The 22,530-nt window shown below is 41.8% G+C and overlaps 3 protein-coding genes across 6 annotated transcripts in view; 2 read left to right on the top strand and 1 right to left on the bottom strand.

Moving 5' to 3' along the window:
- The window catches only part of METTL9 (methyltransferase like 9), a 52,209-nt gene extending 39,443 nt beyond the window's left edge, over positions 1–12,766 (top strand). For 2 of the 3 annotated variants that reach the window (XM_045461196.1, XM_045461193.1), the window contains exon 5: positions 12,060–12,766. In XM_045461196.1, the coding sequence (XP_045317152.1) occupies positions 12,060–12,265 (206 nt within the window). In that variant the 3' untranslated portion in view covers positions 12,266–12,766. The remainder of the gene's footprint in view (positions 1–12,059) is intronic. The other variant, XM_045461194.1, reaches the window with a different exon arrangement.
- On the bottom strand, positions 491–10,158 carry IGSF6 (immunoglobulin superfamily member 6). Of its 2 annotated transcripts, XM_045461200.1 has the most exons (5): positions 10,049–10,158; positions 6,035–6,394; positions 4,051–4,145; positions 3,352–3,399; positions 491–585 (listed from the first exon to the last, which is right to left on the bottom strand). In XM_045461200.1, exons 1-5 carry the CDS (start codon positions 10,113–10,115, stop codon positions 562–564), a joined length of 594 nt encoding a protein of 197 aa, XP_045317156.1. In that variant the 5' UTR covers positions 10,116–10,158; the 3' UTR covers positions 491–561. The 2 variants fall into 2 exon arrangements, with proteins under 2 accessions (XP_045317156.1, XP_045317155.1); XM_045461199.1 differs by lacking the exon at positions 491–585 and having other exon boundaries at positions 3,258–3,399.
- Positions 12,767–19,588: 6,822 nt separating the features above from the next.
- Positions 19,589–22,530, top strand: part of OTOA (otoancorin) — a 76,258-nt gene continuing 73,316 nt past the window's right edge. Inside the window, exon 1 of the mRNA XM_045460738.1 lies at positions 19,589–19,769. The gene's annotated coding sequence lies outside the window, so the exon portion shown is untranslated. The remainder of the gene's footprint in view (positions 19,770–22,530) is intronic.

The raw sequence follows: 22,530 nt of genomic DNA, 5'->3' as shown, positions 1-22,530 counted from the left end.
TGAATGAAACAAATACAGGATATGTGTTATGAAAATGGAAGTTTTTAAAATGTTAGACTTGGGGCGCCTGGGTGGCTCAGTTGGTTAAGCGTCCGACTTCAGCTCAGGTCACGATCTCGCGGTCTGTGAGTTCGAGCCCCATGTCAGGCTCTGTGCTGACAGCTCAGAGCCCAGAGCCTGCTTCCGATTCTGTGTCTCCCTCTCTCTCTGCCCCTCCCCCGTTCATGCTCTGTCTCTCTCTGTCTCAAAAATAAATAAACGTTAAAAAAAATTTTTTTTTTTTTAAATGTTAGACTACTCAGAATTCTCCTGGCAAATTAGGAAAGTATTTTTCAGTTGTGTTTTGTAGGGTTTTAGTTTTGGTAATTACTGTTAGTGATAATTTTCTTGTACTGTGGCATTCTTCCTCCTAGGTAATTATCTTTTCCATTTACCTGTGATTGTTTTTGTAAAGCCCTGTGTGTCCATTAACACTGCCACGGCTTCTGGATTCGGATTTTCAGTGACTTCATTGAAAATTAAAACATTTCTGTGGCTTTTCATGTTAGAAAGTGCTCTTCTTTATTCATAAGTGTTGCCTTTCTCCTGCAATAGTAAATAATAAGCCATAATTAAGATTATATAACCAATGATGCCCCACTGCAAGCAACACAAACTACTATGCCCTTTTGCATTCTGTGTCCCAAGTACCCTCCAGTAATCTTAAAGGTCCAGTTATTAGTGTCCCTGTATTTAGAGTAAGATACGGGAACTGAAAATCAAATTTCTTTTCTTTCTTTCTTTTTTTTTAAGCATTTTTCATTCTTTATTATATTTTGTTAAGTGTATTAAGATTCCATTCATTGCATTTTTATTGTCAATGTTGTTGAAGTAACAGGGTTATTTGGCCTGTTGTGTTTTCCAGTCTGGGCTACACTGATGTTCTTCTGTGCTCTGTTGAAAATTAATTTTCTTGTTCACATGCTTTTGTGAGAGCCCTGGCTTACAATACTCACTTCTAGACTTGTCTTCAGGACACTTATCTTTCCCTGTTTGCAGAAAAAGATGCTCCAGCCTCAGCAAGAAAAGAGTGAACAGGCATTTATAATTATTCAGAGTGGTGTCTTAGGTAATTAGACCATCTCTATTTTATTTTATTTTATTTTATTTTATTTTATTTTATTTTATTTATTTCATTTTTGTTTAATGTTTATTTATTGTTGAGAGAGAGAGAGAGAGAGAGAGAGAGACAGAGTGGGAGTTGGGGAGGGGCAGAGAGAGACGGAGGCACAGAATCTGAAGCAGGCTTCAGGCTCCGAGCTCTCAACACAGAGCCCAATGCGGAGCTTGAACTCATGAACCATGAGATTGTGACCTCAGCTGAAGTCAGATGCTTAACTGACTGAGCCCCCCCAGGTGCCCCTAATGAGACCATTTCTTGATGTATTTGTATACACTGAAGTATGAAATGACTACTTGGACTATATTCTCTCCTGGATGAAAATCCTTTTTAAAAGTTTGGATTAAAAAAAAAAAAAAAAAAAAACACCTGGTATCAGGCTCTTAATTTGCCCTCTTGGCTCCTGTTTAGGAGGAAAAATCCTTAGTAGTGTATACGTTTCATTATTTTGTCTACATTTTAATTGAAATCTGAGCATCCTGACTGTGCATTGTGGAAACTGAGTATGTGCTCTGCTAGCACTCAAACAGCATCTTGTTTGAAAAACCTGTTATATAGGACTTTAAAGGGACCCTGTTGGATGTGTTATAGATAAAATAAATGCTCGTTCTTGCCACTCCAATCCTTCAGACTGAAGAAATACTTAATTTTTACTTTCATTAGCTCATCTTTAAAAAAAATTTTTTTAATGTTTATTTATTTTTGAGACAGAGGCAGAGCATGAGCGGGGAGGGGCGGAGAGAGAGGGAGACACAGAATTCCAGGCAGGCTCCAGGCTCTGAGCTGTCAGCACAGAGCCTGACGCGGGGCTTGAAGTCATCAACCGCGAGATCGTGACCTGAGCCAAAGTCGGACACTTACCGACTGAGCCACCCAGGCGCCCCTAGCTCATCTTTTCTAATGTGAACTTATTTCTGCCTTACTAGTAGTGTTTTCTGTATAGTTTGACCCAAGTTCCAAGTGTTTGGAACTTATTGCCCACTACTGCATGCAAGATATTGTACAAAGGGTCTCAGAATCCACAAAAGCATCCTTGTCTGAATCGAAAACACTGCCTGTATCCACTGTGTTTCTGAAAGATTCCATGTTACTAAGATGCCAGCCTGGTCTGTATTTAATACTGTGGCAAATGTCCTTTGTTATGTATTTATCAAAACATGTTCTCTATAAACATGCATCATATGTGAAAGTCCCTTTCAGACTCCTACTTTATAGGAAAACATGATTATTGACAGCTCGTTGGCAGCTTAGCTGTTTTAGCCAAACAGATATATATGCTTTATATCTGCATTACGTCTTTGTGATATTTTACACTTATAGATTGCTGTCTCGTTTCCACGCGTCTCTTATTATATAGTTCTTGAGCAATTTCCTGAAAAATACGCCAAGCACTCTTCTTCTATAAACACAAATGAGAAAAAAAATGCCTGCCTCTCTTAGGACTAGAAGTGATTATTATTGTACATCCTCTGAACTTTTTCTTTCGTTATTGCCTCCAGTCTGAGGAAATAACCCTCCACCCCCAGCACGTCTATACTTCCCATTAACTTTTGTATTCTGAGTATGTGAGGTAGGGTTTGTGGTTGAGAATAATCTAATTTAAATCCTAGTTTACCACTTGAGATTATCCTCGAGTTTCTCAGTAATAAGAAGTGGTATCTAGGGTGGGGGGCACATGGCTGGCTCAGTTGGTTAAGTGATTGACTTCAGGTCAGGTTGTGATCTCGCTGTCCGTGAATTCGAGCCCCACGTCGGGCTCTGTGCTGACAGCTCAGAGCCTGGAGCCTGCTTTGGATTCTGTGTCTCCCTCACATTCTGCCCCTCCTCTGCTCATGCTGTGTCTCTCCCTCTCTCTCAAAGATAAACAAACATTAAAAAAAGAAATAAAAAAAAGAAAGAAGTGGTATCTGGGATGCCTGGGTGGCTCAGTCGGTTAAACGTCCGACTTCGGCTCAGGTCATTATCTCACACTTGGTGAGTTCAAGCCCCATATCAGTGCAAAGTCTTCTTTGGATCCTCTCTCCCTCTCTCTGTCCCCTCTCAAAAATAAATAAAAATATTTAAAAAAAAGAAAAGAAATGGTATCTGTGGTTGAAAGTTACCGTGATGTTCTCTGTATTTAATTATTGTGGGTTTGAAATAGTTACAACCAACCACCATTTTAAAGGCATTTGACAAGCATTGGTCTGTACCTTTTGTGAGTCTTCTGTTTCTTTGTTTCTTAGAGAGTTAGATTTTGACTGTCAAGAGGAAAAGGAAAGTCTTATCAGACACTTTATGCACTCAAAACAGTTGCGGCAGATATCTCATACCATATTAAGATTAAACTAACTTAATATTTAAATGATATACAGTAAGAGTTAACTTCTACAAAGCATTTCTGAGATGCTTTTATTATACTAATAACTCAGACTGATGTTGATTATAGGATTTGTAGTAATCCTAATATAACACATCTGTACCCCCTCTTATATGACTAGCCAGCCTCCTCAAAACCTTCAGGCCTTTTAAAAGTATTTTAAGGCAGCTTCTTTGTTAACCCCTTTTTGCTCTTAAAGGCTATTCTTAGGCTTTTTTAAGATAAGTGTAGTGCTCCGCAGCAGAAAGATAGCATATAAGATAGTTATAAAGAAGGATCTCTTATTCCCATATTACTGGTTGTGAAGAGGAAACATTGTAAGTTGTGTACTCCAGTTAATAAGAACTTCAGTGATGAAAATTTACACTTCTATAGACTACTCCTGCAGGTGGTGTTTCCTGCAGATGTACAGGAGGATGTTAATTAATTAGGTAAGCTAATTCTGAGCCTCACGTGTGGAGAGGTGAAAATTATTTCCTTATTACAATATTCAAGGCTACAGGGACATCTAGAGCAAGGAAATTTGACTTACTTTGAAGAGGACCACGAAGATCCCGAGAACAACAGTCATGTAGATAGAGAGCAGTGATAGAACAGCTATCAGGAGACTGTGGAGTCCCTTCATTTCTTTGTTAATTACAAAAACAAAGAACTACAGTCACTATTGAAACATACTATTGCAAACACATATATAAAGTACAACTGGAGCTACAAGTGTTAGAGATAAGACATGAACTTGCTCTGACTGTTCGTGTAAAAATTTATTCAGGGTCTCTTAATTCAAAAGATCCTCAGGTATATTTAATTAAAACCAGTTCATCAGTTCTTTAAATGTGTTATACCAAAACTGTTTCTCATTTTGAAAACTAAAAAAAAATTTAAATCCAATTAATTACTTGTCATAATGCTAAGAATATAGCGTTTTATATAACCCGTTATGTGAAGTTAGGTAAACATTTCAGGACAGTTCAAGAGCATTTAACATTTCTTTTGGTAGAAATGATGTACGAGTGTCACCAACAGTCTGTTCATGGAGTTAAGATATTTTGCTATGCATTTGTTAATGCTGACGTTTATAACCTTGAACTGTTTAGTATACATAATGGAATAGCATAGTCTGCGAAAGGACCTGATAAGGCCATACACTGAGGATCTTAGGGTTTACTACGTCCTTAAAAGACACATTGTTATATGTGCCCCTTCTTTCTAATAAAGTTTGGAAGTAGAATTATTGAATTCATTTTCACAATCTGATTTTCTCTCTCCTTGCAAGTATCTCATGCTCTAGGTAGAGAGAGAGTAATCTGCCATGTCTTCAATTACCTGCTTATTTGAAGCACAAAATACAATTAGATTTGTAACTTATCTGAATAACCTGCACTTTTTAACTAAATATGCCATAGATGCTCATCCTGTGAACTTGGTTTGTATAACATACATTTTTGTTGTGAAACTAACAAATTAAGCATATCTGTAAAATTTCAAAAAAATGTTTCAAGGGCTAAATTAGGAGCTTGGTAGAAAAGGCAGGAAATTGCCAGGTCTCTCTTAGCAATATTTTCATTTCTTAGCAATACTTTCATTTCTTCCTAGAGAAGAATCTCTTTTCACATGAGCTTGCAGTTTTGAGACCCTCTATCTCTTTACAAACTGTTTTTAGTTTTGGCTAACATTTTTAATAGAAGACTAATGCAGTGAGATATACTGCACACACACAAATCTCCAAAGTTGTGTATTTGTTTTAATATCTGTAGCTGACGTTTATTGAGTACTTGCTATAAGCCAAGCAACATTGAAAGTGCTTTGTGTTTATTAACTCATTTATAATTTATCTTATAGGTGAGAATAAACTGAGGTTAAATGACAATGGAGATAACCAAAAGCCCATTAGAACACCACTAATTAAAAGCAGGGATTATAATACAGGATGATCTCAGGGTGTCCCTAAAGTCCTATTTTGAAACCATAAGGCTTGTTGATTTTGAGTTAGTATTTTAGTGATCTCAGTGATCATACCAGAGTCCTTTTTAAGGGAAGAGATCAAAAAAGGTCAAGGATTTATTTCCCTTCTCCGGGTGAAACTTTTTTCCTGAAATTTCTTAATATCTTAATTTGTAAGATGTAGCTAGGTTCAGTATCCTCACTTGAAAAAGGAAATGGTCATAGGTTTTTAGCAAATCTCAAGAAGACAGAGTCGCACTGATCCCTTTCTGTTCTTCTGTCCTACAGAACGGGTAAGGTCGGAGGTCTCCCCATGGCTCTCCTCAAATTTGTGTTTATTCTCCATATTGCATATTTTTCCCTGGTCCAATTTATTGGTCACTTATGCTTTGTTCTAGATTCCGCAGCGCCAGACCAGTTCCTGAACAAGCTGTTTGCTAATCACCCCGAGTTTCCCTTTGGTAGATCACGCCCTTCACTGGTTAGTGTACTGAGTTAGCACATTTATCTCTTACTCTCCACATATAAGCAATTTCATGCATTTAAAGAGCCAAGCAAAGCCTCAGCTGACTGACCTCTCACCACCAGCATGGTCCCTTCTCCGGTCCGCTTGGCTCCTGGTTCCTTTGAAAAGGGAAGGACTATTCCACAGATGTAGATGGCACTGTCGTTGAGAGTCACCCTGTTCACAGTGAGGGAAACCTGATTTTGTGTCAGGGCTTCCTTCACTGTGAACTTGCCCGCATCGCTGGTGCATCCATCCAAGCAGAGGTTCTCTGGCCGGTGAGCTCCATAGCGAAACCACAGGCTTCTTGGTTGCTCTGCGGGGCACCCCACCTGGGAGTAGGAACACTGAATGGTTATGGCTTCTTGGGTGTGGTCCACTTCGAGGTACTGTGGTTGAGAGACCGAGACTATACAGGCACGAGCAGCACCTGTGGGCAGAAGCAGATGAGCCATGTTTAGTGGGCTTCTCGCTTCCCTTTGCCTGTGCTTTTTTATTTAACTGACATTTTGGGGCTAGGGAACCCCAAACAGATTCCTTTCTTTCCCTGTTCTCAGCACAAGACTGTATTAATAAAACCCTGGTGGTCCTCACTTTTCCTGACTCCCCACATTTCCTGACCTTCACCTGCTGGTTTGCTGTGACATCTGATTACTTGAGAACAGAGAGGTGCCAGTGAAATCAGCGTTGCGGGCTGAGGTGGCTGCAGATCCAGAGTCAAAAAAATTGGGGTCCCGTGTTTACTCCTAGTGTGATTACAAGCTTTCCTTTGATCTCTCAGAGCCTGTTTCCTTATCTGTACCCCTGGCCTCACAGTGCTGTAGTCACTGTGGTGATGGGTATCAAAGCCCCTCAATGCAGGTGTCGCTGCTGATGACTGTGCACAGGACACAGGAGCACAAGGGATTTTTTTTTTTTTTTTTTTGGGGGGGGTTGGCATTGCTAGGAATTCATGGCAGTTCACAATTGTTCCTTTGTAAAGCCTGGTTGTCCCTACGGAAAACATAAAAGACAATGGTGCACACCTGACGAAATACATCCCTGGCTTAGCCTACAGGGTATTCGGTTACTGAGCGGAGGCCTAATGAGCTAGCCTGGCCACAGCTAAGCAGACATGATTTCTTCCTGGCACTGATGCCCTGCTTTGTAGTCCCCGGTAGCTTCTATCTTGTTCAGTGAACAGTGTCGTAATAAAGAGCACAGACTTGAGTTTGGATCCTAGCTCTGTGATATGTCGCAGCGTGAGGACGGTATATGCAGCTCGTGGAGTTAGTATGAAGTCTAAGTGAGACCATTGATGCATAAGGAATGTTTCCTTGGCTAAGCCCTAACAAGTACTTAATGAAAGGAGGCTATTTCTGCTGCCACTGTTCTCACCACTTCAGTTCCCATGGCGTTAGATGCCCATTTTAGAGATAACTGTGGGCGTTTCAGCAGGTGTCAGCAGGGCTAGGACCAGACACACACCCAGTCTACTGCTCTCTGCCATGCGCTTTGGCGAAGTTACGCTGGCTGGGTCCCCACCTTGGCCTTCTGATCTCGGGCCCGTGAGGTGGAAAACCACTCTGGTGTTTATAAATGGGAAGATCTGCCTGAACCCCTTTTGGGGTGAGGGAGGGCCTACATAAAACAGTATTGGTTGAAACAAATTGGAATTCATGCAGGTTTTTAGCCTGACTTTAACCAGGTCTTTAACCTAACTGGTTATGTGTTCCAGATGATCTTATTTGTCTGAGTTTGTCCTTTCCTGCTGTAAATGAAATAGAAAAGTAATCCAAGTGGTCTGATGGCTTGAATTTCAGACAGGCTTTTTGTTTTGTTTTGTTTTGTTTTGTTTTGTTTTGCTTTGTTTTTTAACTTAACAATTTTCCCATACCCTTAATCCAGAAGAGGAATTAAAATTTGAATCTTGGCATTTGTGATGCAAATATATTCTCACCATGTTTTAATTTCAGTATATGTACAGTTTGAGATGAGCTGGGAGCTTAGGCCAAATGAGAGGGGGAGGTCACCTGGAGAAGCAGCAGGCTTCTCACTGGTCTTCAGCTAAGGGATTGGATTCACTCCTATGTCTGGTAAATGAGCCTCACGTCTCCTATTCAGAGGCGCCCCCTTGAAGTACAAACACTTCACAAGGTATAATCATCAATATGTACTGGGGATTTGACTTGGAGCTGGACCCGCCATGATGTTAACAGTTTGAAGTCCTTTCAGGTAGCATTTTAAAAGGGAAGCTGACTTTTAAACATTTTGGAGAACTAAGGCCCCGGGGAAAAAGAAATATTTGCAACTTTGGAGTTGTGTATCTCCAATGATTTCCGACTTCTACACCGTTAGTCTGAGAGCCGAGAGCGGTCAGCCGTTTCCTCTGTGAGCGCCTGACTGGTGAGGAAACTGCCGTCCCTCTCCTGCACCAGTTAAGCAACATCTTTGCAAAAGAGAGAAGTTTGGATAACGGGTCACAGCAAGCCTGGTCCTACGAAGCTCTGTCTCTCTCTCTCTGTCTCTCTCTCTCTGTCTCTCTCTGTCTCTCTCTCAACTCAGGACCCGCTGAAAAGGTTGAAAGTTTATCTTCTTGGTGGAGGGAATAAAAAAATATCACTTTACTGTGATTCAAGCTGGAAAATCAATAGAAAACTGATTTTCGACACTAATTATGGAGAATTTCAAGCTTAGGCAGAAGTAGCAGGCTAGCACACACCCCTGCTGTTCTTTGTCCCAAAGTTGTCCATCTCTCCCCTGACCTGGTCCTTTGCTCCTACGTGATTTTAGGTAAATCTTAGTTATCCTCTCTTCACATCTGTCAGAGGATATCTTTAAAAGATAAGGATTCTTGTTTAAAATAACACTAATGAAGGGGAGCCTGGGTGGCTCAGTTGGTTACACGTCTGACTTCGGCTCAGGTCATGATCTCATGGTTTGTGGGTTCGAGCCCCGCGTTGGGCTCTGTGCTGAAGGCTCGGGGCCTGGAGCCTGCTTCAGATTCTGTGTCTCCTTCTCTCTCTGCCCCTCCCCCGCTCACTCTGTCTCTCAAAAAATGAATAAATGTTAAAAAAATTTCTTTTAAAAAAACACTAATGAAAATAGTTTAGGAAAACCATATATATGGATTAGGGGAAAAAATCAGAATATTATTGAAATCACCCATAGTCCTTTTGCCCAAAATAACCACTGTTAACATTTTGATCTATTTATTTACAGATGAGAAAAAAATTAATTTTAACAGCTTTGCCACCTTCCCTGTCCTATGACCCAGACTTTGTGAGCAACTGAGATTATTAGCTTTATCACAACTCTGATAAGATAGATTATTAAAGCCACTTTCTCTTTCCTAGACAAAAACCAGTATAGGCAGAATTTTAAAAATAGATATAAGATGGTTATGCTGTATGGAAGGAGCCATGACAGCTTTTTTTTTTTTTTTTTTAAATGACAAGTATTTTTTTAATTTGCACCAGGTTGGCTTTTCAGAAACATTGTTCTTTGAAAATATTCAGCACATATTGTTTAGTGCCTCTCATGTGCAGTGCGAGTTTGCCTGTATGGAAACTACATTGTTGATGACCACATGCAATTAAAAAAATTTTTTTAATGTTTATTTTTTAATATTTTTTAATGTTTATTAATTTTGAGAAAGTGAGAGAGAGAGAGCACGTGCAAGCTGGGGAGGGGCAGAGAGAGAGGGAGACACAGAATCTAAAGCAGGCTTCCAGGCTCCGAGCTGTCAGCACAGAGCCCCCAGCGGGGCTCAAACCCAGAAACCATGAGATCATGACCTGAGCCAAAGTTGGACACCTAATTGACTAGCCACCCAGGTGCCCCGCAGCACATTCGATTTTAAGAACATTTTCAGTCTTTTGTTTTTTGAGGTGCTCTTCCCTAAGGCAGCAAAGGGAATTTTCGAGGTTAATCTGAAACTTTTTCTCAGCTGTTCTTTTATTAACCTGTTTCTCTTGGGGGAAAAAGACCATCTCCATAGTGTTAGACATTTAAAAATTAATCCGTAGGGGCTTAAACTATAAATGCATTAGGTGAGAAGTAGCGATTGATTAAATAAAATGGAGGAGGAAAGAAAAGACCTTACCAACATAAAAGAGAATCAGATTGATTTCCAGGCCGAGGACGGTCTTGCCTCTCTTCACAGCCTCCATTTCGTTGTGTGTGAGCGTGTGGTGGTGGGGAGTGTGTGTTTGAAGAGAGTTGGCTTTTTTTTCCCTCCCTCTTTAGAAAGGAAGAACTAAAGAGAGGAACTCTTACTAAGGAACCACAATTGGGAACTTTTTGATATTGTGTAAAAACTGTTTGTAACCCAGTTTCACCATTGAAAGTTGAAATTTTAGCCTAGAGCACATTTCTGAATGTTTATGTGATAAATTTTTTCTTAGATTTTACAAATCCTCATAGGTGTTAGGTGTTTTGAGTGGGGTTTTGGTTTACATGTAGTGTGTATTCCCAGGAAAGAGCGTTGACAGGTAATTCGTGCTTTAAACTTCAGAGTAGTTCAGTCAGTGGCCCTGGGGCAACTGCTGTGTGCTCAGTGCTAGGCCAGTAACTGCTGGCAAGCTGGAAGAAGCAGAGGAAGTGTCTTCATACAGAGACAAGCGAAAAATTAGTGAACAATGAGAACTATGTTGTGTGACGGGAACTAGTTGTACCTTAGTTTTGTGTAACTAACCCCTTTGTGCTGTGTTGTTGGAATAAAACGTGGGCCCTGTGTTCGGCTCCCTCTTCCCCCACCTCCTGCCCCGTGGAGGCCTCATCGGTCAGGTTTTCCCTTGGAAGCAGCAGAAACGGACTCTGGCTGATGTAAGTGAAAGGGAATTTATTGAAAGGATTCGGCAGGGGGCTCACATAGTCACTGGGAAGACTGGAGAATTGTGTGGGGTCTACAGCCAAGCAATAGACATCATGGCATGGACCACACTCTGCTGTTCACGCCACTTGATGCTGCCGTAGCTGCTGGGTCTCATGGCCACTGCTCTCCACCCCCCCCCCCACCCCCCCGAGAAGGAGCCTGAGTCCCGCTTTCCTCGGCCACTAGCTCTTCATTTCATGTCTCAGGTGAGTGTGTCTGAGCTTAGGTCATGTGCCAGTGCCTTAGCTGTAGGGAACAGTGGGGAAAGCTGCTTCCCCAGGCTTTGCCTCCTGTAAGACTCTAGGAAGAGGGTCCAGGTGCTGGGCCACCAAGAAGAGTGAAAATTATCTTTCCACTCTAGTATTTGTACTCTAGGCACCTATTGGTCTTATATTTTCTCACAGAAAGTTATTCTCTATGTGAATTTAGTAATACTTTTAATATGTGTGCATTTTTAAGACCTCACAATACCTTAAAGCACCCCAGAAATTACATATACCATTACCTGTGTGGGTCTGTGTGTCTGTAGTCACTGCTTGGTGTGTGAACTTGAAGACCTGAAGACCTTACCCAGCCCCCTCCCTCGCCCCCATTCAGGCATCTTAAATGACTGTACAGACTTCAGCCACTATTCCAAGAAATGCTAGGTTGACTCCCCTTTCTAGTGTTCTACATCTCTCTGGTCTTGGAACTTAACCTTTATAAAATTGTTATGAAAAGTTAAGAGGGTGGATCAACTTCCTTAAAAAACACACTGATGATCTTTGTAAATTAAACGCCTTCGTTGGTCTGTTTGCAGCCTGATAAACCTTTCTGGTCAATGCATTTCATACATATATTAGATCAGGAGTGTATTTTCTTGAATTTATCCCAACCCTTCCTTTACATTTTATGGGTAACTCTCTGCTTCCATATTCCAGTACTTAAGGAGCAGTTTTCCAAGACCCATTAACTGTTACAACCCAGTTGGTCTAACGGAGGCTAATACCTAAATCTGTCAGGGAAGGTAAATGTATGCGCTTTCGATCGAGATAAACCCGGAATTACATTTCTGCTCTCACCCTCAGTAACCTGGTTCCAAACTTCATCTTTTTGTCCTCATGCCTCAGGAGGAATCCTTCATCGAAGCACCTATTGTTTGGCACATGCCAAGTCCTTGGCCAATACCGTTCTTCCTCCCTTCTCTCTTTAAATAACTTGTTTGTTCAAGAATTTAACTTAATGTTTCTATTTGTTTTAGTAGGTGGCAAGTGGGAGAAGCCATCAGAAATTTTAGAAATCAAGGGACAGAACTGGGAAGAACAAGTGAATAGTCTGCCTGAAGTTTTCAGAAAAGCTGGTTTTGTTATTGAAGCTTTCACCAGACTACCGTACCTGTGCGAAGGCGACATGTACAACGACTACTACGTTCTGGATGATGCTGTCTTTGTTCTCAAACCAGTATAAACACGCGGAGGCCCAAGTCTTCAGAGCCCAGCCCAAGAATGTACACTTCAGAAGAGGGTCTGCGTTGGCGATTCTGTAAAGGGAGGACCTCTGGGGACTGCCATTCTAAATATCATGTAGGAATTTAAAGAGCCAAAATACTAATTATTTCTTTGTAGTGTGTAAAAGGAATGTTTTTAAAAAACAAAAACCCAACTCTTTGAGGATTTTTATCAACTCTTTACTCAGTAATACAGGCCACACTCCAATTATGGAAGATATTTTTTATACTTAATTGCAGTAGGGACTCATTCTCAGTCAAAGCAATAGTCATGACTTCACATGGAACCAATAAATATGGATTGTTTTTAATAAAATGAAGACTGGCAATAAAGCTGTCCATTCGATCGCAAATATTTGGTTATAAGGTATAGCCACTGATACTCTTTCATGTTTAGAAATTCTTTCTGTCATTATTCAAAAAATGTTTTTAATCATGCTAATAAACTTTTTTGGAGATGACTCTGGCATTCTGTTTGAATTAATGTAAGGCTCCCCTGGGATCTTCTGTTGTTTTGGCTTCAGGGGTGCCCAAACAGTAGCATTGTGTGCAAGGTGTGGTTGACTTGCGGTAAAGAAAGGCTTCTGACTGGGACTGGGTAGGACTGGTTGGGGGCCTGCGAGGACTATTGCACAAATTGTTGTGAACCCTGAGGCAGTCTAACCCTCAAACGACCTCATTCAGGTCACATACTTCAGGGATCACCCCCCACGCCCATGTCCTATTGCTTTGGCAAATGCAAAACACTGGCTTCTGTCTCTGTGATAACTTCCACCCTATACTCAGAATTGTGTTTTCCTAGACAATCTCAGGCTCTCAGAATTGAAACATTCACTCGTCTGCTGACAAAATGCAGTCTGCCTAAAAATGTTTTAATTCAACTTCTCACTCCACACGTGTATACCTCTTTCCCAGAATCTGGTTCTTCCTAAAATCCTTTCCTGACTTTATTTGCCAAGAATATGGATTGATGAAGAAAGGCCATGTCAGACTCATACATTCTAGAATCCGTGAGTGCCTCCAACCATATACCCACAAATGTTGCAATAGAGGAACTCATTAGCAAGATCAATAACCATTGTGCATATTCCAAAGAGAGCAGAGCACTTAACCCGGAATCTAAAATCTCAGTAATAACAGAGACGTGGATTTGAGATTGTGGTTATTAACAATATGTTATTCTCATGACTTTGTTCCTTTTTTTGTCAGCCAGGTGTTTCATTAAATATTCTCATTTATATGCTCATAGAAGTCATCAAGTCAACACATTTACTGCAACACCTGGGTATAAAGGAGAATTAAAGCCTTGGGAAGAATTACTTTATTATTCATTAAGAACAGCATTCCCACATCCTCACACCAGTATCTGTCACTGTTATCGTGTTGTCATAAGAAGAGTTGGGTTATGTGACTTATGCAAAATTTTTATTGGTGCATTCTAGTGCTTTTTTCTGAGGAATTCAAATAAGTGAAGTGCAAATACTTAGCACCCTAGATTATAAAAATAGAGGAAATGAGTGAACTTAATGTAGTTATTACATAGTTGAGTTTTGTTTCTTTAGAAATTGTCATAATCTTGCTGTTTAGACTGTCAAGCAAGAGTGATGGATATTCAAAGAGGCAGGTTGCTGCAAAGTTTTATAATTTGGAAATCAAGAATTAATTTGATAGTCTATTTAAAAAAAAAACCCTCGGGGCGCCTGGGTGGCGCAGTCGGTTAAGCGTCCGACCTCAGCCAGGTCACGATCTCGCGGTCCGTGAGTTCGAGCCCCGTGTCGGGCTCTGGGCTGATGGCTCGGAGCCTGGAGCCTGTTTCCGATTCTGTGTCTCCCTCTCTCTCTGCCCCTCCCCGGTTCATGCTCTGTCTCTCTCTGTCCCAAAAATAAATAAACGTTGAAAAAAAAAATTTTTTTAATTAAAAAAAAAAAAAAAAAAAAACCCTCTCTTTATCCAAAAGAAAGCAGGGCAAGCACATTCATTTATGCATTGCACGGATACAAATCGTTTCTCAAAATCTGAGGTTCTCTGAAGACCAGCATATTAAAAGTTCCGTTTTATGATGAAAATTTAAATAAGCAAATCCAATCACATTTGTGAACCTGATCTTGAAAGTCTTGCTGGCGTATCACCACTCCACTAGGTGGCAGTATTGCTTACTGAGTATCCATGGCTTTCCTCCCCGCCCCCCTTCCCCCACCCATGGAATCCTGTTTTTTCCCCAAAGTGCAATAAAGCTGCCTTCTTTTCTGCACCATTCCTTGTGTAAGTGCTTCGTATCAAGTTTAAGATTGTGCTAGAGAAATTAAGAAGAGCCGTATTTGTGGTCAAAGCAAGTTAACCTATTGACCTGGAAGGTCATGGGGAAAGTTAAGGCAAGCTGCACCTGTGATTCCCAGCTCCTTGTAGCTGCAGTGTAAACCCCTTGAGTGTTCAGGCTGCTGATTACAGAGGAGGGAAGGAGAGAAGATACAATACCCTCAGCCATTGCTCCCTTGTGCAGAGTAGTTAACGATGATAGTATATTTTACCCTTCTGTATGTCTTCCCGGTTTTTAGAGAGTTGATCTTCAACAGAAAAGAAGCTGGGCTGGAAAATAAAACTTAGTTGGTTCACGTCCTTTTGCTGATTAAAGCTTTGTTTTCACTTAGATCTGAACACAGTGTTTAAATGGATTCATACTAAAGTTATTTGCATCAGTTGCTTCCCACTACTTGGTTACTGATAGACATGTTTCATGATCCTTTTTTCTAACGACTACAGCACATACTCAACGTGGACCTCCAGTGACTGAAGGTGATCTACCACATTTGTGCGGATAGCTGAGTACCATCCAAATAAGCTTCTAGCCGGCACATCCATGTTCCGGTTGGAAAACGGAGCACTGAGTCAGGGCCGGTCTGGTCTGACTCGTACAGCCTGGGCACCCACTGAGCACGTACTGCGGCTTCCAGTTGACTTGAAACCAGATGCTCACAAACTTACAACCAACTTATCAAAGATACGCCATCATGAACTGGCAGAAGAAGTTCATACTGTAATCACGCTAAGAAACGTTTGTAATCTAAGTGGAAATACACACCCAGAATCATTAAGGAAATATTGCTGCAATATAAAATTCGACAGCCTGCCTTGTTGCAGTTAGTGGATGATGAGACAATAGTTAGGCAACAGGGAACGGCACAATAAAAATTAAAATTTTATATCTACTGTAGCTATGTATAGGCATTCATATTTCACTGCTTCCTTTATCGATTCTAATATACGTGTTGTCTTTGTCTTCTATGTATGAATTAATTTGAAGTTTTTCAAGTTGTCACTTTAAAAAAATTTATTAAAAAAATTTTTTTAACATTTATTTATTTTTGGAAGGCAGAGACAGAGCATGAGTGGGGAAGGGACAGAGAGAGGGAGACACAGAATCCAAAGCAGGCTCCAGAATGTGAGCTGTCAGCACAGAGCCCGACGCTGGGCTTGAACCCACAAACTGCAAGATCACAACTTGAGCCAAAGTCAGACACTTAACTGACTGAGCCACCCAGGCACTCCTAAAAAATTTATTTTTAAATAAATTTTCTATATTGGTATAATGTTGGATTTAGAGAAATTTTGCAGAGATAGTACAAAGAGTTCCTGTACACCTTTAACCTAATATCCCTAATGTTAACTTTTTTTTAATGTTTATTTACTTTTTTTAAAAAAATTTTTTTAACGTTTATTTATTTTTGAGACAGAGAGAGAGCATGAACAGGGGAGGGTCAGAGAGAGAGGGAGACACAGAATCCGAAATAGGCTCCAGGCTCTGAGCTGTCAGCACAGAGCCCAATGTGGGGCTCAAACCTACGAACTGAGATCATGACCTGAGCCAAAGTCGGACACGTAACCAACTGAGCCATCCAGGCGCCCACCTAATATTAACATTTTATGTAGCTATGGCATGTTTGCCAACACTAAGAAATTAGCATTGGCATATTAACTAAACTACAGAGCATTGGGATTTTGCCCATTTTCCCACTAATGAACCTTTTCTGTTTTAGGAGCCAGTTCAGAATACTGTATCCCATTTAGTTGCTTACTTTAAAAATTATTAGTGTTCCCTGATAACAGAACCATTATTTCTCTTCCAATTTTTTTTTTTAAGTTTATTTATTTCAGGGGGGAGGGCAGAGAGAGAAGTGAGAGAGAAGCCTAAGCAGGCTCTGTGCTGACGGCTGTCTCACAGCACAGAGCCTTCTGACAGCCGTCAGCACAGAGACCAATATGGGGCTCAAACCTATGAACTGAGATCATGACCTGAGCCGAAGTTGGACACTTAACCAACTGAGCACCCAGGCACTCCTCTCTTCCAATTTTTTAAGATGTAGTAAAATACACATAACATTTACCTCCTTAACCATCTTTAGGTGTATAGTGGTATTTAGTACATTCATGCAGTGCAACCATCACCACCGTCTGTCTTTAGAACTCTTCATTTCATAAAACTGAAACTCTGTACCCATTACTTCCCATTTCCCCTTCCTCTAGCCCCTGACAACCACCATTTTGCTTTCTATGAATTTGACTATTCTAGGTTCCTCATGTAAGTGGAATTATACAGTATTTGTCCCGGCAGAGAGAGAGGGAGACACAGAATCCAAAGCAGGCTCCAGGCTCTGAGCTGTCAGCACAAAGCAGGATGAGGGGTTGGAACCCACGAACCATGAGATCATGACCTGAACCGAAGTAGGATGCTCAACTGACTGAGCCACCCAGGCGCCCCTGTTTTTCTTGATAGTAGCCATCCTAATGGATGTGAGGTGTTATCTCCTGGTTTTGATTTGGATTCCCTAATGATTTGTTTTTATAGCACAACTGGTATGGCATTGGGTTTCATTTACTAGTAATTGGTGCTTTGTGGCTTGCTATTTATATTGATATCACTGAATTGGAATCCGTGCTGATACCAAAGTACTTCTTTTTAGCTACGAAATTGTATACTTTTGGAGAATTAGGAGAGTATTATTACATAACTAGAACTTAAGATTTCCCCCTGGATTTTAGAGTCAATATGCTGTATTCTCATGAATTAAATAGTGCATTGTTGTTATAAGGCCATTTAAAAATCATTTTCAATATTGTATATGTAAAAATCAAAAGTTTCCCCCCCCCCGCGAATAAATGACCATGTAAAATTGGAATGTCCTATACACCTGCACTTCTTAAGTCCTAGAAAATAATTAAGAACAGATAAAATACCCAGATGCTGTTTTCTTATATCCTGTTTAGGAGTCAACGCAGAATATGTATTTTTTTAATGTTTATATATTTTTGAGAGAGAGAGAGGGAGAGAGAGAATGAGCAGGGGAGGGGCAGAGAGAGAGGGAGACACAGAATCCAAAGTAGGCTCCAGGCTCTGAGCTGTCAGCACAGACGTGGGGCTCGAACTCACAAACCGCGAGATCATGACCTTAGCTGAAGTCAGACACTTACCTAACTACTGAGCCACCCAGGTGCCCCCAGAATGTTGGTTTTAAATGTCCTTGAACCCTCAAAAATTGTCAAATGGTATTAGAGTTGAGGTAGTTGAGAATATACTGCAATCTTTTTTAAACTCAGCAGAACAAAACAGTTTTTCCGACACTTAATTTTGCCACCTTTTTCCTTTTTTTTCTTTTTCTTTTTTAACGGTCAGCTGTACACCCAACATGAAGCTTGAACTCACAACCCCAAGATCAAGAGCCACATGCTCTACAGACTGAGCCGGCCAGGCACCCCTGCCACCTTGTTTTTATTATTTATAAGGTGGCTGTGACTGATCATAAAGCCTTTGCTGCTTTTTGTATTATAAGTGACATGTTTGTTACCAAAAAAATAAATCTACAGAAGGCGAAATGAAGAAAACACAAATAAACTACCAATCTACAAACCTGAGAGAACAGTATTAACATTTTGGTATGTGCTCTCCTGGACTTTTTTTCTATGCCGTGTATACCCACACATATACACGTTTATAAGCTTTTAACGTTAGAAAATGTAAAAATGAAATGTAAAAATGTAAAAATTTTATCCTTGCAGGATGAGTTATGTGAAACTCACAGATACCTATTTTCCAAATCAAAAGTTGACAAAGGATGGAAGAGATTTCCCACCATTTAAGGCTTGAGAGTAAGCTTCTTGGTTAAAGGACTAAACCAAAGGATAAAAGGATTTTTTTTGACAACGCTGAACACTAGTATTATATCGATATCAACCAGAGAGCAACAGAACAGTACAGGTGGCCATTTCTGAAGAGAAGGTCTAATTTTGCTCTGACAAAATAATGTCAGCATTAGGCATTTTAGCTATTTAAAAATGTTCGTGTATTGAGATGTGTTTCATTAAAGTTGAACGATTGCCAGAAAATCTCTAGAGTTCACAATTATATTTTCACTAGAAAAGATGTAAAACAGTTCTGCAGAATCCCACCATGCAAACCCAAGACTTCAGTGTACTTCCTCCCAGTTTTAATAAAAGTGCATGCACATGGTACTTAATATTTGGCTTTTTTTAATTATAAAATCATTTCCTTGAATTACTATTACATGGTCTTTGTTAATGCCCATTTAAAAATGTTTTTAACATTTACTTTTTTTGAGAGAGCGCGCGAGCAGGGAAAGGGGCAGAGAGAGGGAGACACAGAATCCGAAGCAGGCTCCAGACGCTGAGCTGTCAGCACAGAGCCCTACACAGAGCTGGAACCCACAAACCGTGCGATCGGGTCCTGAGCCGAAGTCAGGTGCTTAACCGACTGAGCCACCCGGGTGCCCCATGGGATTAAAAAAAAAATTTTTTTTTAATGTTTATTTATTTTTGAGAGAGTGAGAGAGACAGAGTGTGTGTGAGCAGGGGAGGGGCAAAGAGAGAGGGAGACACCAAATCCGAGCCTGCTCCAGGCTCTGAGCTATCCACACAAGTCCCCACATGGGGCTTGAATCCACTAACCAGGAGATCATGCCCTGAGCCAAAGTCAGATGCTTAACTGACTGAGCCACCCAGGCGCCCCCAAAAGATAAGGACTTTTAAGAGAACCACATTACAATGCTCACAACTAAAAAACGTAGCCTTTACGTATCCAGTGATCACGTTGCTCCGACAGTCTTATAATCTGTTAACAGTCTGTTTGCATCTGGATCCGAATAAAGTCCCTACGTTGCAATTGGTGGCTCTATCTTTAACTTTTCAACCTCCCTCCCTGGCTGCAATCTCAGAGAGGGGCGGGGCAGAGTGCATTTCGCCCGTCCTCAGGCGGCTCACTGGAGTCTGGAGAGAAAGCTCCAGGCGCCGGCTGTGACCCCGCGGCTGCGGCGTTTCCACTCTCCCCTGCGGGAGTGGAGGTTGAGCCCGGCAGATTGGCGCCGCCCCCACCGCTCGCCCCCGCCCCTGGTGAGCCCTGTGGCCACGCCCCTCGCCCCTCACGCGCGAGTCACAGCGGTGGAGACGGCACCGCAGGTGAGGCGCGCTTGGCGGGCCGGGGCGCAGGGGTCGTGCGCGGGCCGGGGGCGCGCCACGGGGCCTCCCCAGGGAAGGGGCAGAAAAGGGTGCTTGGGGCTGGGGTGGGTTGCAGCCGTGGGGGCCGCGAGAAAGGAGAGCGAGCCAAGGGCAGACACAGAGCCTTTAAGGGCTTTTGATGGGGTGTGTGTGTGTGTCTGTGGGTGTAAACTTCCAGGAAAGGGATTCAAACCCACTTAATAATAGTAATAAGAACAGCAATGATGGAAACGTTTGTAATAATGACAGCAGCTGCAAAAATAATAGCACTAATAATAATAGCCATTATTCACTGAGTGTTTATATGTGCCAGTGCTGGCTCAGTTCTTTACCTATTTTCTATACAAGGCTATTCTTTTTTTTTTTTTTTTTTAATTTTACTTTTTTTAAATTGACATCGAAATTAGTTAGTATATAGTGCAACAATGATTTCAGGAGTAGATTCCTTAGTGCCCCTTACCCATTTAGCCCATCCCCCCTCCCACAACCCCTCCAGCAACCCTCAGTTTGTTCTCCATACTTATGAGTCTCTTCTGTTTTGTACTTCTCCCTGTTTTTATATTATTTTTGTTTCCCTTCCCTTATGTTCATCTGTTTTGTCTCTTAAAGTCCTCATATGAGTGAAATCATATGATTTTTGTCTTTGACTAAGTTCGCTTAGCATAATACCCTCCAGTTCCATCCACGTAGTTGCAAATGGCAAGATTTCATTCTTTTGGATTGCTGAGTAATACTCCATTGTGTGTGTGTGTGTGTATATACATCTTCTTTATCCATTCATCCATTGATGGGCATTTGGGCTCTTTCCATACTTTGGGTATTGTTGATAGTGCTGCTATAAACATTGGGGTGCATGTGTCTCTTCGAAACAGCACACTCGTATCCTATACAAGGCAATTCTTTACATATTTCCCATATTTTACCTCTTGGCTGTTGTGAGCAAGAAATAGGAAAATGCACCCAAAGCAAATAGCACCTACACCGACACTGCTTGGTATCAATTGATGAACTTTGCAAATGCTAACACAGCCTTCCTGAGGGAGGTACTGCTTTGAATCAATTGATGAACTTTGCAAATGCTAACAACAGCCTTCCCGAGGGAGGTACTTTCCCCATCCCCATTGTATAGAGGAGGAAATGCAAGCCCGGAGAGGTTAAGGAGTTTGTTCAAGAGCACAAATTGGGTGGTCCAATTAAAGTGGAGCTCCTATCCTTGAGATGGCACTGGCCACCTGGAGTTTTAGGTTCCAGGTGCTGAGCAGAGAGGCTGGGGGGCAGAGCTGGTCAGTGCTTGGGATCTGGGCTCTGGGTTTGGGCACCCACCCTTCCACTCAGTAGCTGTGTGACCTTGGGCCGGTGGTTTGACTTCTTGTAACCAGTTTCCTTCTCTGAGAAGCAGAGATAATGGTAATATTTGCCTCAAAGGTTCTGCAAGGATTCAGTGAGACCGGGTATGTAGAGGGATGCGTACTTAGTTCTCTGTCATTCGGTAGTTGCTGGGATTATGACTAGCCAGGCAGCCCCGCATTGGGACTCCCTCTCTGTTATCTGCTTGTTGTGTGACCTCGTGTTTCCATGAACTCATCTGTGAAACCCAGGAAAGTAAACCTTCGGTGCGATGGAGAGAGTAAGTGGAGGGGCCGGTCTGGCGTGATGCTGGCACATGGTAGGTGCTCAGTGAGACTTTTCTTCCTCTCCTTTTATCTCAGAATCCCAAACCTTCCATTTTGTCCCCCTGAGACTAAAAGAGGAAGGGGAAGGTCTGTCCAGAGTCTTCCCCTCAAAGGCAGAGCTGGGGCAAGAGCTCAGGCCTCCATGCCTCTAGTAAGCACTCTTTTGACTTGTGTGCCTGCTGTGAGCCTGGCATTCTAACACCAAATCCAGTTCAATCAGCCTGTTATTCTACAAGCCAGACAAGTCCGCCCGCTTTGCATTAATAGCAATGAAAATTGTACCGTGATTTTTTTTTTTTCCGGTGGAAAATCTCCAAGTTAGTATCTGTATGGCCCATATATATGCACCCATGATGCAGACCTTACATGGGGCTGCTTTGCAGACAGTAAAACTCCATATAATTGTGAATTGGTTTGTGTTTGGGATGGGATGTGCCAAAATTGGGGGAAATTCCCAGCATTTCAGCAAGTTTCATAGAGGATGAAATGTTTCTCATCTGTAGGGTGACCAGCTTATCCTGCTTTGCCTGCTACTTATCCTGTTTTTTTTTTTATTATTTATCTTTTTTGGGGTGGGGGGGAGTGCAAGTGGGGGAGGAGCAGAGAGAAGGGGACAGAGGATCCCAAGGAGGCTCTGTGCTAACAGGCTGACACCAGAAAGCACGATCTGGGGCTTGAACTCAGAACCACAGGATCATGACCTGAGCCAAAGTTGGATGTTCAACCGACTGAGCCACCCAGGCGCCCCACAACTTTTCCTGTTTTAAAGCTGAACTGTGTGTCCCAGGAAGCCCCTCAGTCCAGGGAAACTAGGATGGTTGGTCTCCCTGTTCATCTAAATTCTCCCTCGTGGTTTCTCGGGAAACTGTTCCTTTCTGGTTTGTGGTTATTGTTGCTGTTTTCATAGGTTCCACCAAGGCAGCCCTAGCCTGCCTGATTTCCACCAGTCTGCAGGTGGCTGGGCAGTGGTGGGACCGGGTGGGGGTGGGTGGGGAAGGGGAGGGGCCCTTGGAGAAAGCAATCGACCCCCAAATCATTATTGCTCTGCA

This window comes from Leopardus geoffroyi, chromosome E3 (assembly GCF_018350155.1).
Source record: "Leopardus geoffroyi isolate Oge1 chromosome E3, O.geoffroyi_Oge1_pat1.0, whole genome shotgun sequence".
NCBI lineage: Eukaryota > Metazoa > Chordata > Mammalia > Carnivora > Felidae > Leopardus > Leopardus geoffroyi.
The sequence above is the reverse complement of the archived record's forward strand: the minus strand, read 5'-3'. Positions and strand labels throughout refer to the sequence as shown.